This window comes from Pongo abelii, chromosome 16, assembly GCF_028885655.2.
Source record: "Pongo abelii isolate AG06213 chromosome 16, NHGRI_mPonAbe1-v2.0_pri, whole genome shotgun sequence".
Classification (NCBI taxonomy): Eukaryota; Metazoa; Chordata; class Mammalia; order Primates; family Hominidae; genus Pongo; species Pongo abelii.
Genome location: NC_072001.2, coordinates 104,963,313 through 104,981,014, shown reverse-complemented (window position 1 = coordinate 104,981,014; position 17,702 = coordinate 104,963,313). Strand labels below are relative to the sequence as shown.

General features: G+C 47.1%; 1 protein-coding gene across 1 annotated transcript; it reads right to left on the bottom strand.

Moving 5' to 3' along the window:
* Positions 1 to 257: 257 nt before the first annotated feature.
* On the bottom strand, positions 258 to 9,108 carry LOC100935774 (putative GED domain-containing protein DNM1P46). Its single transcript, XM_063716325.1, is given in 5 exon segments — positions 258 to 1,869; positions 4,275 to 4,488; positions 5,209 to 5,413; positions 9,027 to 9,072; positions 9,074 to 9,108. Coding segments are annotated over 4 exon segments (387 nt in total). The 3' UTR covers positions 258 to 1,869; positions 4,275 to 4,387.
* Between the last annotated feature and the right edge of the window lie 8,594 nt (positions 9,109 to 17,702).

The following is a 17,702-nucleotide window of genomic DNA, read 5'->3' as shown; positions in this document are numbered from 1 at the left end:
TAACTGAAATACCACTCTTTGTGTAGGTATTTGTCATATATTTAAGAGAAAGCTAAAAAGAATGGAAATCATATGACTAACTTAAGTCTTTCTTCAAAGTGCATAGTCTTTTGCGATACCTCATTCAGCTAAGTATGTGTGCTCTTCCTCATTCAGTATAAGGCAGCTTTCAATTTGCTTAGAAGGAAGGTTAGAGTTCATCAGAAATGTAGAATTTTAAAATGCTAGTTCAACTGAATAAATTTGAATTTCTGCAGGAAGAATCAAAACACCTATTTAAAGATTGCAATATATAATAATTATTTTTAAAGTATTTGATTAAACCTGATAGGTTTTCCAGAAATGAAAAAAAGAAATCAGTTCTAAAACCAAAGCTGATTTTTAGAAAATTTGAAAATGTAAATCAGCCCTATCCATAATATAGTTTCTCTAAAACTTTATCTTAAAGAGTCATTTAAAAATAATGTAACTATTAAAAAATGTAACTGCTATCTTAAAGTTCTGAAATAAGTAAAACATTTTAAAATATGAATACTATACTTTAAAAGAAAGAAATGGTGGGAAGGAAAAGTAGAGAAAGAAATGCCAATTCCAGTCCAAAGCTTTATTTGCCAAGTTTTCTTAGAATGAATTTTACCAATTTATAAATTCTTGTAAACAGAATGTATAATGGAAATACTGAAAAATTTTTGCCTAAAGTGGCATTATTGACTGCTAGTGTGATGCTACTGTAATAAATTATTAAATTGTTGCAAAGTGCTGTTTTTGCCTTAAAATTTTATTTTGCATGTCTTGAAAAACTATAGTATTAAAGGTGTTGATACTGTGGGAATGCTGGGCATGCTTGGCATGAGATAATCTGTTTCATTTTTACAAAATTGTAATATAGCTATGCAAGTGTTTGTTAAAAGAACACAAAATTAAAAAGTTACGGGATTAAAAAATGTTATGGAGTGAAAAAGTTATGGGATAAAAAATGTAAAAAAGTTGTGGCAAAAAAGTAGAAAAAAATTTTATGAAAAGTTACAAAAAAAGTTATGAAAAAGAAGTTATGGGATTTTAAAAAAAGTCATGGGATAAAAATAAAAATTAAAAGCAGGCCTCTGTCAGCAAAGCCCGGAGAAGTAGGGCTGAAGTCTGCACTGCCACCATGACCCTACCACCCCTTCCCAGTCACCCCTTTACAATTAGGGTAGCCACACAAGACCTCTGTCTAATGGGGAAAGACAAACAGACCCTTTGCCGCCTTGACCAGGGCTGAGTCCTTAAATTTCTGGATGATGATGATTGTTATTTAAGAGCCAGAGGCTGGCAGAGGTGGTTTGTTTGGAGGAGGTCTGATGGCCTCCTTACTTTCACCATAGTAACTTTTCCCTCAGGGGAGCCCCCATCTTCTTATTCAGAGAGGTAGCTGAGGCGGGACAGTGGAGCTAACTGTGGACCAGGCGAGGGCACAGGCTGCTGGGGTGGCCCCCCTTCCCCAGTGTACATATTGTGTCTATGTAACGTTTTGTATATTCCAGAGGGTAGGGCTGCCCCTGTATTGTACCTAGAGGAGGTTGGAGCTGGCACATGGGGAGGAGGGTCTAATCATTATTTGTGGCTGGGAAACTTATTTATTGCTAGCATAGGACAAAGAAAGGAGGTGGGGATGGGTCACGGCTCCTGGTGATGCGACTCCTGTTTATTTTGCTTTTTATTTTGGAATAAACAGATTTAGCCATACGGCTCAGCCTGGTGTATTCCCGTTTCCCTCACTGGGTCCTGGTGTTTGTGCCACTGAACGAGGAGCCCCGGAGTGTCTGAGCATGTCCATCTGGGCTGCTGGGGACCTTCCAGGCCTGTTACCTCTTTGCTGCCTGGTGACACCTAGAGGATTCCACGGGGACTGCCATGGAGCCTATGGGGTGCAGTCCGGCCCTGTCAGCCAACAGGCTCAGAAGCATGATCTAGCCATGGCCGGGAAGACAGGTACCAGCACCTAAGGGCACTGACTTCCACCCACCCCAGGCGTTTTCCGTTCCATCCCCTTGCCTCCCTCTCCTGTCTGCACCTGGTGGCCTGTTCTGTCTGTCCCTCCAGAGTGCCGGCTGCCCCTCAGGCTCCCTCCAGGCTGAGTTCATGGCCCTGCCCCCTGGTGGCCAGAGCCGGCTTCACAGGATAAGAGCCAGCTAAGCTCCAGGGGCTTTCCAGGAAAAGTGTCCCTTGGAAAGGGTGTGGCCTTTTCACAGCTCCCAACAGCACCCTAAAAATGGCTTGGCCTTTCCCCTCCTCTGAGCTCCACACAGAACACAGCCAGCAGAGGACACACTTCCCCGCCACCCAGAAATGGGTTTGATTCTCAGCCGAGGGACAGCAGGACTGGTAGAGACTGTCAGGCCACACAGAGGCCTGCACTGCACCCCCATGCTTGGTAGGGGGAGGGAGGGATGGCGGGGCTGGCTGTCCACAGGCCGGGCATGACAGGCAGGCTCACTGGAGGTGGTGCACTTTGGAGGGGCAATGTCAGGGGACAGCTTTCTCTTGTTGGGCCACAAGACTCCAAGGATAGCCCGGTGACTGATTCCCAGCACTAGAGACGAGGCGGTCCGCCACGTGTTGGTGTATGCATATATGTATATATATATGTGTGTATTTATAGATATTTATAGAACAGGACAGGGGCATATCACAAAGGGGGCACAAGTTTTCAGCAGTGGTCACACCTGGATGTGTCAGCTCACCACTACAACAGAATAAGTCACAGATGTAGGGGGTTGGCTTTGGCTTTGGGGCTGGGGGAAACCACTGTCAAGTCACAGAACAGCCACTCAGGCAGGCTTGGAAAGGGAGGTCTCTGAGAAGAGGAGGGATCTGTTTAGAGGTCGAAGGCAGGGCTGGGGCTCTGAGGATGGGATGGTCTTGCCTGACCCAATCAGCTGGCAGTTGGAGAGAAAGCAGAGAGAAACAGGAGAGAGAAAAGCGAGCAGAGAGCTGATGAGGCAAGTGCAGAGCACAGGTGTGCCACAGCAGCTGTGGGAGGGCTGGGGAGGGGAGGGTGCAGGTGCAGGTGTGGCAAGGTTCCTGGGAAAGTGCGGCTGGAAGGGAAAGGGGAAGAAGATGGAGGGAGGAGCCTGAGCTTCGCAGTTACTGCCTGGGGGCTGCGGTGGCCCTCCCCACCCCATACACGCTGGCCTCTTCCAGGGCACCCAGGGCAGTGCACCCACCATTCAAAGCAATGCTCAGCCCCCTCCAGTTTCCCTCTTCTCTGGGCACCCTGTCTTTGAACCCACTGGCCTGGGGCCACCTCTTGCTTTTGGGAACCCAATGCAACAGCCACCAGGCCTGATAGAGAAGGAAAACTGCTTGAACCAGGATGATGAAGCTAAAAGGGATGGATGGCTGGAGTGATCACTGGAGCCCCCTCTGGGCAGTCAGAAAGCCCAGGACCCTCTGAAGGGACCCTGGGGGAGGTAGGGAGGACAGGCAACTGGCTGCCACTGGCCATAGACTTATAAGCCTAAGAGAGGAGCCTCAGCTTGTTGGGGGTTGCGGGTCACATAGGTGAGGCTGAGACTTTCCTGCTGGGAAAAGCCGAAGAGGGAGAGTCCATGGCAAGGGAGGTGGGTGGGCTTGCTGGGCAGAGCTCAGCCGGGCCAGCATGCACTGTGGTCCTCTCAGCTGAATAGCAGAGGCGACCTCTAGAAGCAACAGGCCAAGGTGCGTGACCCTGCTGGCTGGCCATAGTGCTTCAGCGGGGGCCAGGGACCCTGCCTTCAGCCACATGCTAGCAGCTATGATGGTATCTGGGAGGGAGGGAAGGGGACTGTGTGTCTCTGTCTGGCCTGTGAGGTGTGTTGTGGGATGACTGTGTGTATGGGACTCTCAAGGTTTTATCCTAGATCACCACTGGATTGTCAACAGATAGAGGAGGTGGGACCCTGACAATCACCCCTGCTCTGCAGTGGATTTGGCTCTCAGCACTCCCAGGCTGGGAGCTGGATGCCCTCCCTGGCAGCATGACTCAGACTTCACAACAGGTACGGAGTGCCCAAGGTGACATTCCTAGGCCTCTGGCCACCTCAGAGTACAGCCCCACACACAACCCCCTCCAAGCTCTCAGCCCTTACACCATAAACCATGAGCTCTCTGACAGCTCCAGAGAGCACCCATGTCTGCCAGCTTGGACACAGAACCTGTTCCAAGAGCCCACAAGCTCAGCCATGGAGGCTGGGGGGCTTTGGGGCTAGTGGGGGCCAGCCCTGGCAACTGCGTCCAGCCGGGATACTCTGTACCTGCAGCTAGGAGTCATCCATGGGCCCCCGTAGGTGTGCTGATGGTGGTCATGTTGATGTTGCCGATGATGCTGAGGGCCTCTCTCAGCACGTGGTGCATATGCAGCATCTCGTCACACTGCTGTGCCTGCTCTGCTGACTCCTCCATCAGCGTGTTCTGGTCCCCACGTGAGTACAGGTTGGACAGCAGCTCGGAGAAGATGAACTCCTTGGTCTGAGAGTGGGCAAAGAAGGAAAGAGGTTGGGTCCTGATGCCTGTGCTGCCCTGGCCTCCTGCTGGCCCCTGCTGGGACTGTGTGCTGGAGTTAGAGCCCTGAGTATGGCTTTTCAGATGCGGCTTCTACACAGCTTAAACTCAAAGATCTGCCTCCCCACTGCCCTTTTCTCACTCAGATAGGGACACTGAGGTCCAGAGGAAAGGTGACCTCTCGAAGTCACAGATCTGGGAGGGGACCCTGGACCTATCATGCTACCAGGACACCTGTCTACTCAGTTTTTTCAAATTTTTTTTGGAGATAGGATCTTACTCTGTCACTAGGCTGGAGTATAGAGGGCGAGATCACCGCTCACTGCATCCTCAACCTCTTGGACTCAAAGTGATCCTCTAACGTCAGCCTGTTGAGTAGCTAGGACTATAGGCACATGCCACCACCAAGCCCAGCTATTTTTTAAATTTTTGTGTAGAGGTCAGGTCTCACTATATTGCCCAGGCTGGTCTCAAACTCCTGGGCTCAAGCTATCCTCCCGCCTGGACCTCCCAAAGTGCTGGGATTACAGGCATGGGCCACTGTCCTCAGTCCCACATTATATTTCTATGAGACAGCTCTGGTGTGGACCGTGCCTCCCTCCCTGGACCTGGTCCCATAGGGCTGGTTGGCATCTCCCCCAGGCCAACATGGCCACCTGCATCCCCAGTGCCACAGGAGCCCCCTACCCCCATGAGGCGGTGCATGCACGTTGTAGATCATGATGTGCATGATGGGCTTGGGCTTCACACCAAACATGAGGTCCCACACGGTCTTGTTGACAATGGCCATGTAGGAGTCCACCAGGTTCCGGGTGGTTTCCATTTGCCACTGCAGCTGTGGGTCCATGGAGTGCATGAAGCTGTGGAAGCCATTCTCCTCGGCCTTGCTGTCCTGTCACAGAGAACACAAGGGCATCAGCGTGGCCAGGCCATGCAGCCAGGCTCCAGGAATCCCTAGGATCTCAGTCCCTCCAAGGGTACCTGGAACATTGAAGCACAGAGAGAAGCAACTGGCCTGAACACACACCTAGCTCCCCACATGCTCTAGATGGTTTCAGGCCTCTGCCTCTCAGGACCCCAGACTCCCCTGATTCAAGTCTCGTCTTAGTTCTGACTCTAGTGCCCAGAATTTGCCTCAAGTTACCAATCCAGAAATTGGAAAAGAACATCTCCAGGTCCCTTGCTTGAAGACCTGGCCAGAGCTTGTGCCAGGCTGCAGATGCCTGGCAGGAGGCAAAAAAAGGGCATACTCACTTTCCCCTTGTCCTGGGAGGCCCACGCACCAACACTGGCACCGCCGCTGCCACCAGGGAACACAGCAAAGTAGACACACACAGAGAGGAAAACGGGAAGGGTTGAGTGAACCTGGGACACTGCACCCCAACTTTAATGTGTTGTTGAATTCAATTAGCTAATATTTTGTTGAGGATTTTTGCATCAGTATTCATCAGTGATACTGGCCTGTAGTTTTCTTTTTTGGATGTATCTTTAGTTTTGGTATCAGGGTAATACTAGCCTTGTAGAATGAGTTTGGAAGTATTCCCTCCTTCTCTATTTTTGGAATCGTTCAGGTAAGGTTGGTATTAGTTCTTCTTTAAATGTTTGCTAGAATTCAGCAGTGAATCATCAGGTCCCAGGCTTTTCTTTGCTGGGCGACTTTTCATTACCACTTCGATCCCATTATTTGTTATTGGTCTGTTCTGGTTTTGGATTTCATCCTGGTTCAGTCTTGGTAGTCTGGATGTGTCTGGAAATTTATCCATTTTTAGTAGGTTTTCCTATTTGTTTGCATATAGTTGCTGATAATAGCCACCAGTGATCCTTTGAGTTTTTGTGGTATCAGTTGTCATGTTTCCTTTTGTTTGACAATGTTGTTTATCTTTTTTAAAAAAACAACTTTTTTTTTTGAGATGGAGTCTTGCTCTGTCGCCCAGGCTGGAGTGCAATGGCACAATCTTGGCTCACTGCAACCTCTGCCTCCCAGATTCAAGTGATTCTCCTGCCTCAGCCTCCTGAGTACCTGGGATTACAGGCGCGTACCACCACCCCGGGTAATTTTTCTATTTTTAGTAGAGATGTGGTTTCACCATGTTGATCAGGCTGGTCTTGAACTCCTGACCTCAAAAGGTGCCCACTTGGGCCCCGCAAAGTGCTGGGATTATAGGCATGAGAATCCGTGCCCAGCCCACATTTTGTTTTTAAATTTTACTTATTTACTTTTTTTTTCTTTTGCAGACAGGGTCTCATTCTGTTGCCCAGGCTGGAGTGCAGTGGTGTAATCATGGCTCACTGTAACCTTGAACACCTAAACTCAAGAGATCCTCCCACCTCAGCCTCATGAGTAGCTGGGACTACATGCCTGCACCACCACACCTGGCTAATTTTTCTAGTTTTTGTAGAGAAAGGGTTTTGCTATGTTGCCCAGGCTGGTCTTGAACTCCTGGCCTCAAGCAATCCTCCTGCCTTGGCCTCCCAAAGTGCTGGGATTACAGGCATGAACCACCATGCTGGGCCTATATATACATTTTCTTTTCCAAGTTATATAAAGTATTCTGTATGCATCCTTCTGGAATTTGTTTTTCTCACTTAATATTATATTGCTAAAGTTCTTATTGTTGTTTATCGCTGGCATTCATTCTTTTTGACTGCTTGTGAAATCACCAGAAGATAGAGATCCTGAGATCTCTTAAGAACTGCTGCTGGGAGTATACACTTGTATGACCACTTTGGAAAACAGTTTGGCTCCATCTCATAAGGTTCAATATTCACACTCCTCCCAGCCCAGCAATTCTACTCTACGTGCAAGAGAAATTCTTGCCTATATAAAACAGGGGATGTGGACAAGGAATGTTCCTAACAGCTCTGTTCAAAATAGCAAAAACCTGTTGCCCATCAACTGGAGAGTAGGTGACTAAATTGTGCTTTTTATTCCCTTTGATTTCCTGTAGTCTTATGATGCCAGTGGCTTTCCCATGGCTAGCTTAGGGAGGGGGATACTCTTGGCAATTGAGTCTGTGGTGGCAGTCCTGCTTAACCCTAGGGCAATTGCTGCTGCCCAAAACAAGAGTAAACAGAACAAGGTGCCCCATTGAGCCAATGCCTTGAGTGCCTGGAGGTACAGTCTTGTACCTGTGGGAAATAGCCATCATACAAATCAGTCTTTTCAAATGCTCTGTCACTGGGCTGAGTCCAAAGGACATCCTCCCTTAAAACATTACAAAGTTTATTGGGGCTACCATTTATCGAGCATTTATCATGTGCCTGATCATGTACTAGTGTACTAATTGCATGCATTATTTTATTATTTTATTTATTTACTTATTCATTTATTTGAGATAGGGTCTCTGTTTCCTGGGCTGGAGTGCAGTGGTGCGATCACAGCTCACTGCAGCCTCAAACTCCTGGGCTCAAGTGGTCTCACCTCAGCCTCTCAAGTAGCTGGACTGTAGGCCTAAGCCACCAAGTCCAGCTAATTTTTAAAAAAACATTTTCATAGAAATGTGGTCTGGCTTTGTTGCCCAGGCTAGTCTCAAACTCCTGGCTTCAAGCGATCCTCCTCCTTCAGCCTTATTATTGCATTTAATCTTCACCATCACCCTGTAAGAGTGCCTGGGGGTAGGTGCTCCACACAGTAGCAATGTAGCAACCTCCACTCATAGGTGACAATGAGACTCACTGTAGTCAAGCAGCTTCTCAAAGGTCACACAGCTGGAGGGTGGCTGAGCCAGGATGAAGACCTAGGACTCTAAAGCTGGTGCGCCAGTAAATGAGAAAATCTCTGGGGGTTCAGGATCGCTTCCTCCCAAGAAATCTTTCTCCAAAGGTTCTAAAAACAATAACAGATCCATCTTTCATAAAGCAAACAAAACCAGCAGCCCCTTCATTTTAGAGTGGGGAGGCGGGATAAAGACTAGTTAAGCTCCAGGGCATCCCATTTTAATCCTACACATTTATCAGGCAACTGCCAGCACAGCACCCCAAACCTAAAGAACCATGCACAGCTATCTCTGTGGGGCATGGCGTGTCCATGGATGTAAAGATTTTCCAATGTGTGTTTACAGGCCAGTGACATCATCCTCAGTCACAGGTTAAAGGGCAGCTAGGCCTGGCCTGCTAGGCACCACCGTGAGAATCTGCTGAGCTTTCCAACTAGTTTATCTGTTGTTTGCAATGAAAGATGCCCTGAAAAGAAGGGGTGTGGGTGGGAAGAGTTCTGATTTGAGGTCCCCTGATCCGGGCACTATCTCCTTCCCCAGTCGCAGGAATCAGAGGACTCCATCTGTAAACACAGGCTCAAGCTATGTCCCCCAACCCCCTCTTTCAACCAGGTGCCACCCTCTGCTTCTCTTCCATAGACAGCCTAGGCTGCCAGCCTTCCCTTAGGATCTGTGCCCTCGGGCCTGGCTTAATTTTTTCCTCTCCAAAGAGCCACCTGTAGGGCCAGAAGCCAGTAAAGCCTAACTCATTACTGGACACCAGTTCCTTTGCCTTTCAGTGATTCCTACCTTACCCTGGGGTTTTATGTTTCTTGTCTCAACACTAACATTTCTCACAAGTTGAATTGTTCACTCCAGCCAATTGAAGCATGCTCTTCTTGACACAGTTAGCTCTCGGCACATGGTTGGTGCTAAAAAAAAAAAAAAAGAGCATTATGTCAATTTCATTGAGCAACAAAAGTGATAACTCCACTGCAAAGTCAAGTTGATAGTGCCTGGACCTCTGAGTTCAAGAGCCTTCTAGACAAAGGGCTCTGAGCTGAAACATGAGCATGCACACATATGCATCTCTCTCCGTCTGATGAGATAATTTGGATATTTGGTTGTTATCCTTGAGCATTTTCCTACCTCATTAATGCACGTGTAGCCAACACAATAATAATCATAGCTAATAACAGCTAAAGCTGAGGATTTTCCTGAGCCAGGCAGTGGCTTTAAAAACCTTAATGTTTTCACATAGACTCCCATTGAATAATTTCTGTTTTTCAGATCAAGAAACTGAGACTTACTATCACATTTGGGATTAAGTTTAAAAAAAAAAAAAAAAGAAACTGAGGCTTAAAGCTGTCTAGTATTTCACAGCCAGCAAATGGCTGAGTTGGAACTTGAACCCAGGCAGTAGAGCCCCAGGATCCTGTGCCTTTACCCATTACCTAGTGTCGGCTACACAAAACTAGTGTGTACACATCTTCAACTATAGTTTAAGCTGTAGTTTAAGTGGGTGACATATTTTTCACCACACATTATGTAGGTGACTTTCAGTTTGGGGGTATTCTACTTACACAATATATTGAGCTGGATATTAACTGAGAACAAATAGAAACTAATGAACTCTGAAAAACACAAAACGTGAGCAACATGATGTCACCACAAAAGACAAAACAGCCCACAGCCTTCTTGTGACTATTTTGCTGACAGTCCAGGACCTAATAATCAGCCTGAACTCAGCAGTGCTCTGTTCCCTTGGGAGACACACACACACACACACACACACACACACACACACACACGAGAAACACACACACACACACACACTACAGTTGGTGGTTGTGCGGCCCTGAGCCTCCAGTAGGCGAGTGTGAGGAATGTTGGGACTAGATGGGTCGGGCCGAAAGCTGCTGGGTCAAGGGGAGGAGGGGGCAGCCGGGAGCGCGCGCACGCTCTGGACTCGTGCAACCCCCAAAACGGGTGCGCGCGGGGCGCGCCGGGGTGAGGGGTGAGGGGTGACAGGGAAGGTGGCAGGGTTGGGGCAGCCCTTTCCCAGGCGGTAGCGGGGGCGGTGGTGCTGTTGCCCTTTTTTTTTTTAGTGTAGTGACGCGATCTCGGCTCGCTGCAAGCTCCGCCTCCCGGGTTCACGCCATTCTCCTGCCTCAGCCTCCTGAGTAGCTGGGACTACAGGTGCCGCCGCCGCGCCCGGCTAATTTTTTGTATTTTTAGTAGAGACGGGGTTTCACCGTGTTAGCCGGGATGGTCTCGATCTCCTGACCCCGTGATCCGCCCTCCTCGGCCTCCCAAAGTGCTGGGACTACAGGCGGGAGCCACCGCGCCCGGCCGCTGTTGCCCTTTTAAGCTGCGGCTTGACAGGAGCCGCCCCTGCTGTCGGTGGAGTCGGTGACAAAGGGAGCAGCCCCGAGGCCGCCACACCGCTCCCCGCCAGGCCTCGGTGCCCCTTGCCATTTTCCATCCGCGCTCCCACGAAGGTGGAGGCGGCGGGGAGAGGCGGAGCCGCCAGAGCTCGGCAGGGCGGTCCCGCCGGGTGGTCGCAGCAACGACGGCGGCTCCCCTTCCGCGCCCCTCCCGCCGGAGATGAGGGGAAGACGTCCCTGTCAGGGTTAAGGCCACGCTCAAGTTGCTGGCGTCTACCTTCCACAAGAAGCAGGAGCGGCGGCCGCAGCTCACGCTCCACTGCAACACGACGGTGAGGCTCCGGGCGGCGGCCTCCCAGGGCAGGGCGAGGGCGGAGAGGGGGAGTCCCGGGACCCACGGCGGCCTACCCAGTAGAGGCCCCGGCCCCGCCCCTTTCTCCTTCAACGGCCCGGCCCCGCCCCTTTCTCCCTCAACGGCCCGGCCCCGCCCCTTTCTCCCTCAACGGCCCGGCGCCGCCCCTTTCTCCCTCAACGGCCCGGCCCCGCCCCTTTCTCCCTCAGCGGCCCGGCCCCGCCCCTTTCTCCCTCGACGGCCCGGCCCCGCCCCCGGGACTGCGCGAGGCTTGGGTTGGGGGAGGCGGAGGGCGCGTCTCTCCCACTCCTGGCGCGGGGCTGGCTTGGGGGCTGCTGGCCCCTCTTGGCCGCCATCCCTGCGCACGGAGGTGGGAGCCCGCGCGGCCGGAACCCTCTTGGGACCCACGGTCGCCCTCAGCGGGACTGTTCCCGGGACCGCGACGGGGCGGGGCAGGGAGCTCCAGCGTTGTTTGAGGCCAGGCGCGGAAGGGAAAAGGCCTCTAAGAGTTTGGGGTTTTTTGCCCGGGCGCGGTGGCTCACGCCTGTAATCCCAGCACTTTGGGAGGCCGAGGCGGGCGGATCTCCTGAGGTCGGAGTTCGAGACCAGCGTGGCCAACATGGTGAAACCCCGTTTCTACTAAAAAATACAAAAATTAGCCGGGCGTGGTGGCAGGCGCCTTAATCCCAGCTACTTGGGAGGCAGAGGCAGGAGAATCGTTTGAACCCGGGAGGCGGAGGTTGCAGTGAGCCGAGATCAAGCCATTGCACTCAAACCTGGGGGACAAGAGCGAGACTTCTCTCAAAAAAAAAAAAAAGTTTGTCTTTTTTCTTTTTTTTTGAGACAGTGTCACTCTGTCGCCCAGGCTGGAGTGCAGTGGCGGGATCTCGGCTCACTGCAGCCTATGTCTCTTGACAGTCCACGGGTTAAAGCGATTCTCCTGCCTCAGCCTCCCGAGTAGCTGGATTACAGGCGCCCGCTACCAAGGCTGGCTAACTTTTGTGTTTTTAGTAGAGAAGGGGTTTCACCGTGTTGGCCACGCTGGTCTCGAACTCCTGACCTCAAATGACCCACCTCTGCCTCCCAAAGTGCTGCTGGGATTCCAGGCGTGAGCCACCACGCCGGGACCCAAGGCCCTTAAGTTTTAAGGCCTCATTCTTCAGTGAGGTTTTCCCTGTTCCCGCGTCTTCGGCCAATTGTTTTTTTTTTTTTTGAGTCAATTTGTCCAGACATCTTTAATTAGCAATATGTTTAAATAGTTACAAGCCTTTCCTTCTTTTCTTGTGACAGTCTGAGTTGAATTTCTATCATGTGCAACCTGTCACTGTAAGGCACAAACATGACCATGCAAGATGCGATAGTAGATTTAAGCCAGTTGTTTTTAAGTTTGTGTTTAAAGAGAAACTGACAATGGAAACGGACTCGTTGACGGAGGAAAAGTTGAAATGCAGGCTCTCGATCCCTCTCCCCGGGGCCTGGCCGCGCGCTACTGTGTTCTGGAAAGGCTCATTGTACCGTCGAGGCGGAAGGTAGGAGTCCTGTACAGGTGTCTGCCCGCTTTTCCTTTCAGGCTGCTGTCAGCTGTTTTTCCCCTGTAAGATGTGTCCCTGACCTCCACCCCTTAACCCTACCCAATTTGTCTTTACATGTCTGACCATCAAGGGTCATATTCAGTTCATGTTGATATTTTCCCTTCCTCCCCTCTTTGGTCCTTACTATTTTTGCTTTCGTCATGTTATGCTATATTCTGTAAGCCTTTTTAATTTTTTTTATGGTGGCAGGGGAAAATATTTTATAATTATGCTTTGTGCTTTTTATCTTCCAGTCAGTAAATGCTTGGTAAATATTTGTTTTATTGAGTATATAACCCTATTCTAGCTATATCGTGCTTGAACAAAAATCTTAACTGCCTTGTTAAGTTAACTGCTAAGAATTTGTCAAAAGTGCAGAGCTACCTCAAGAACTTGTCATGGATAGTACAAAAAGGTCTCTAAGGGCTTGATGGAAGTCGGTAAATTGATTTCATATGAAAGAGAGTGTAAGAAGTGAAAATGTAAAGCATGACTGGACAGCCAGAGAGATAAAGCAAGGGTCCCTTTCTCCAGATCCTTTGTAACAGTATTATGTGATCTCTTTTAGAAATCATTCTGAAAGATAATGCCAACTCGGAACCTAGGAAACCATCCAGTGGGTTTCTGCAGGTTAGGTGATTCAATTCCTCATCAGCACCTTTGTTTTCTCTGCCTCAGTTTGCTTACAGTGATGTTCTCAGTAGCTGTAATTGCTGTCTGTCTTTGAATACTTAAGCATTTTTTTTTAGCTCACAGGGGTATATGTGCATTTTTATTTAACCAGGTGTTAGAATTTTTACTCTGCTGTTGTGGGCTCTGGGTTAGCTACTCTGGTTGTTTCGTTGTAAAATGATTAGCAGGGAAAACCGTGTGTGAGAGTGTCTGTGTGTGTGTGTGTGTGTGTGTGTGTAAGTTTCTTTTATTGTCAGAGCACTTAGAATTTTATTTTATATGGTAATTCTGTCAGTTTACTTTATTCTCCACCCCACATTTATTGAACAGCAAAGTATGAAAGTAATGTGTCCCATAACTAGCTTTCAGAAGAATTACAACTGCTGTATATCTGAACTTTCTTTTCTTTTCTTTTCTTTTTTTTCTTTTCTTTTCAGACGGATTCTCACTCTGTCACCCAGGCTGGAGTGCAGTGGCACGATCTCGTCTCACTGCAACCTCCGCCACCCAGGTTCAAGCGATTCTCCTGCCTCAGCCTCCCGAGTAGGTGGGATTACAGGCACCTGCCACCCCATCTGGCTAAGTTTTGTAGTTTTAGTAGAGACGAGGTTCACCATCTTGGCCAGGCTGGTTTTGAACTCCTGACATCGTGATCCACCTGCCTCGGCCTCCTAAAATGCTTGGATTACAGGCGTGAGCCACTGTGCCTGGCTGAACTTTCAAGAAGTTTGTGCATCAATTTTCAAAACATTATGATATCAAAAGAGAGCTGTGTCCTACATTTGGAAAGATACAAAAACTGAACATTCTGGCAGGCAGTTTTGCTTGCTGGTGCTTGAGATAGAGCCACACATTGGTCTCAGTGGATTTATGGAGAAAAATAGATACAGAAAGTTAATTCTAAATAAGACCAAAAAATCCTTTTCTTGAACAGTGACAGGTAAAGAGGTTGTCTTGGTTAACCCTGAAATGTGTTGCCCTTGATCAAGACAGTTTTATGGTGGGGATGGTAGTGGTGATAAACTTGTTTGAAATTTGTCCACTTATAGTAACCTTTGTGGTAGCCATCACAGACAACTTCTTCCTCACAGGCCTTAAAATTACTATAAAACTAATAGAATGGAGGAGAAACAAGGGACCTGAATAATTAGATGCTTAGATAATTGTAATGTGTTTTCATAACTGGTGAAAAACAGCCGTGTTAGAAGCACTTAAACATTCTATGTAAGTGCTATTCTATTGCCTGAATTTATATTGCAATTTTTGAGCACCATTCACTGTTTAAAAACTGGCATATTTTAGGTCATATTTTGAAGACAAATAGAAAACTTATCTTTTCAAGGTGGATATAAAGCTTAACCTTATCAAAATTACAAAATTTAAAGCATATGATTGAAAAATATTAATGCATAGGTTTAAATATTGGTCATCATTTTAGATGTCTTTCAAAATAGATTGTCTCTTAAATATTAAACTGAACAAACTTTGAACATGTTGTAGAGTTTGTGCTGAACGTTAAGTTTCCTGGGGTGATGGATCTTTTATAATATGGATAACAAAACCTTATTTTAAGAAATTTAGAAAATTTTTCAGCAAAACTAGAAAATATTACTGATAATTCTCCCACTCAGAAGGTATCACTATCAGAATTTTGTATTTTCCAGTCATCTGCTCATCTCTTTTCTCCTATGCTTGTATATGTTCCCTCTCCCTTGAAAAATCAGATTTTTTTTGTAATCTGCTTTTTCGCTCAACAATATTGTAGATCTGTGTCATAACTTCCTTCTCTACAGTGGCTTCAGTTACTGTGCGCTTTCTGTTGGATGACTATACCATCTAGCCAGTCATGTTTCCTGGTACTGAATACATAGGGGTGTGTGTGTGTGTGTGTGTGTGTGTGTGTGTGTGTGTGTGTTTCTACCTTAACTAATGCTTTACACATCAATAGGTAGAGCTAAATCCTTGAAACCTTCCAAGTGGTGGGTTTCAGTTCTCATTGCTGAATTGGTTTCTAGAGATGGAACAAATTATATTATATGGAAACTTTTTTTTTGAGACAAAGTCTCGCTCTTGTCACCCAGGCTGCAGTGCAATGGCGTGATCTCAGCTCACTGCAACCTCTGCCTCCCAGGTTCGAGCAATTCTCCTGCCTCAGCCTCCCAAGTAGCTGGGATTACAGGTGCCTGCCACCAGGCCCAGCTAATTTTTGTATTTTTAGTAGAGATGGGGTTTCACCATGTTGGTCAGGCTGGTCTCAAACTCCTGACCTCAGGTGATCTGTCAGCCTCGGCCTCTCAAAGTGCTGCGATTACAGACGTAAGCCCTCACACCCGGCCTTTTTTTTCTTCTAGGTACCAGCTTTTATTTATCAGTTTGGTAAAAATGTTAGAAAATGGGCATTCTCACAGTTGTGGCAGAAAGTATAATTATCTTTGACTTCCTAGAAAGCAGCTTGGCTTTCTAGAAACTTGCCTAACCTCTCCCCATTTAGGCAGGATGAATTCTGACTATCCCAAGGTGGCCAGCCTTGTCCCTGTGATTCCAGATCTCCCAGAAAGAGAGGTCTAGTCTCAGGGAAAACCCAGATTTTCTTGGCTTAGCCCACCTTGACAGCTCATCACTGGAAATGGGGTGGGCTGGTAGAGTCCTTTGGTTAGGTTTTGTGTCAAGAGAGGGAGGTGGAAAGGTGAGAGGGAGGTAGCAAAACTGGCCTCAGTGGAACTCTGTAAGTTAATATGGAATGGCAAAGGGATGTTTCTTCCAAGGAAGAAATTCTAGAGAAGGAAGGAAAGTGGAGGGAAGGCAGCAGTTCTCAAAGTTTTGGAATCAGGACTCCTTTACAGTCTTAAAAATATATTGAGGGCCCAAGGAGCTTTGGTTTATATAGGTTATATCTATTGGTATTTATCACTAGAAATTAAATCAGAAATATTTAAACTATTCTTTAAAAGCTCACCACATATTGTTATAAATGCTTTTATGAAAACATTTCTAAACCCAAAGTAGCACAATCTTACATTTTTTGCAAATTTCTTTGATGTTTGGTATGTCATTTTCATCTGCATTCAATTCATTGTGTGATATTTGCTTGAAAAAATGTGAACAATGTCCAGTCTCATACAGATAGCCATTTTAGATCATTGTGGGGAGATATATATATATATATTTTTTTTTTTTTTTTGAGGTGGGGTCTTGCTTTGTTGCCCAGGCTGGAATGCAGCAGTGTGATCACAGCTCACTGCAGCCTTAGTCTCCGGGGACTCAAGTGATCCTCCCACCTCAGCCCCCAGAGTAGTTGGGACTACAGGTGTGTATCACCACACCTGGCTAATTTTTTGTATCTTTTTGTAGAGACAGGGTTTTGCCATGTTGCCTAGGCTTCTTTTTTGATACTCCATCAAAACTTGGTTTTTCTTGAATTTTGGATCTTTTACCCTTGCATGATATTATAACATCATGCATTGGTCATTTAGAAAATAATGGTTCACCGAGATCTTCTACATGTTGATACATTTGATTATACAGTATCAAAATACATTCATCAATATCACCATCAATCTCATCAGAATATTTTTGGAAAGCTATGGTGGATATAAATTTTCTAAAACTAATTTTTTGTTCAAAAGCTTGAATTTTATTATTAGCAATTTTATTATTGAATTTTATTATGGCCTGTCTGTTGTTTTTCTTGAAATGACAGAATCTCATTTTTTGAGAAAATGTCTCCCAAAAACCCAAGTTGAAATAACATTGTTTGTCAGTCATCCTTTCAAGTAAAAATGGTATCCCATTAAAGTGGTTAATTCACTTCACAACTTAGTCACGCAAGGGTTTTTTCTCAGGCAGTCTGCAGAAATGCTCATGTGTACTTCCAGTTTCATCACTTGAAATATTAAAAAGACATATTCAAGGATAAAGACGTAGTAAAATTTTCACTGCATCATCATAGACATTGTTTTTATTTTTGAGACAGGGCCTTATTCTGTCACCCAGGCTGGAGTGCAGTAGCATGATCACAGCTCACTGTAGCCTCCACCTTCTGGGCTCAATCAATCCTCCTGCCTCAGCCTTCCAAGTAGCTGGGACTACAGGCATACAACCACCATGTCCAGCTAAATTTTCTATTTTTTGTAAAGATAGGGTTTCACCATGTTGGCCAGGCTGGTCTCAAACTCCTGACCTCAGGTGATCCACCTGCCTCCACCTCCCAAAGTGCTGGGATTACAGGCGTGAGACACCATGCCCAGCCTGCCCTTCCTTTTTAAACCTTTCCGGTGCGTAGTGAAGAATACCATGACTACTAGTAGTTTGGTGTTACTGCCTTTGTTTGTGCTAAAGTACCAGCATTTTTACCCACTATTGTATTTGTACCCTTACAGCAAATGTCACCATGTTAGTATTCCTGTTAAAATAGTTTGGACCTGGGCATCTGAGGGCCCCACTTTGGGAACCATTGAAATAGGTACTTAAACCTACTATATATCATATCTTTTCATCTACAAGA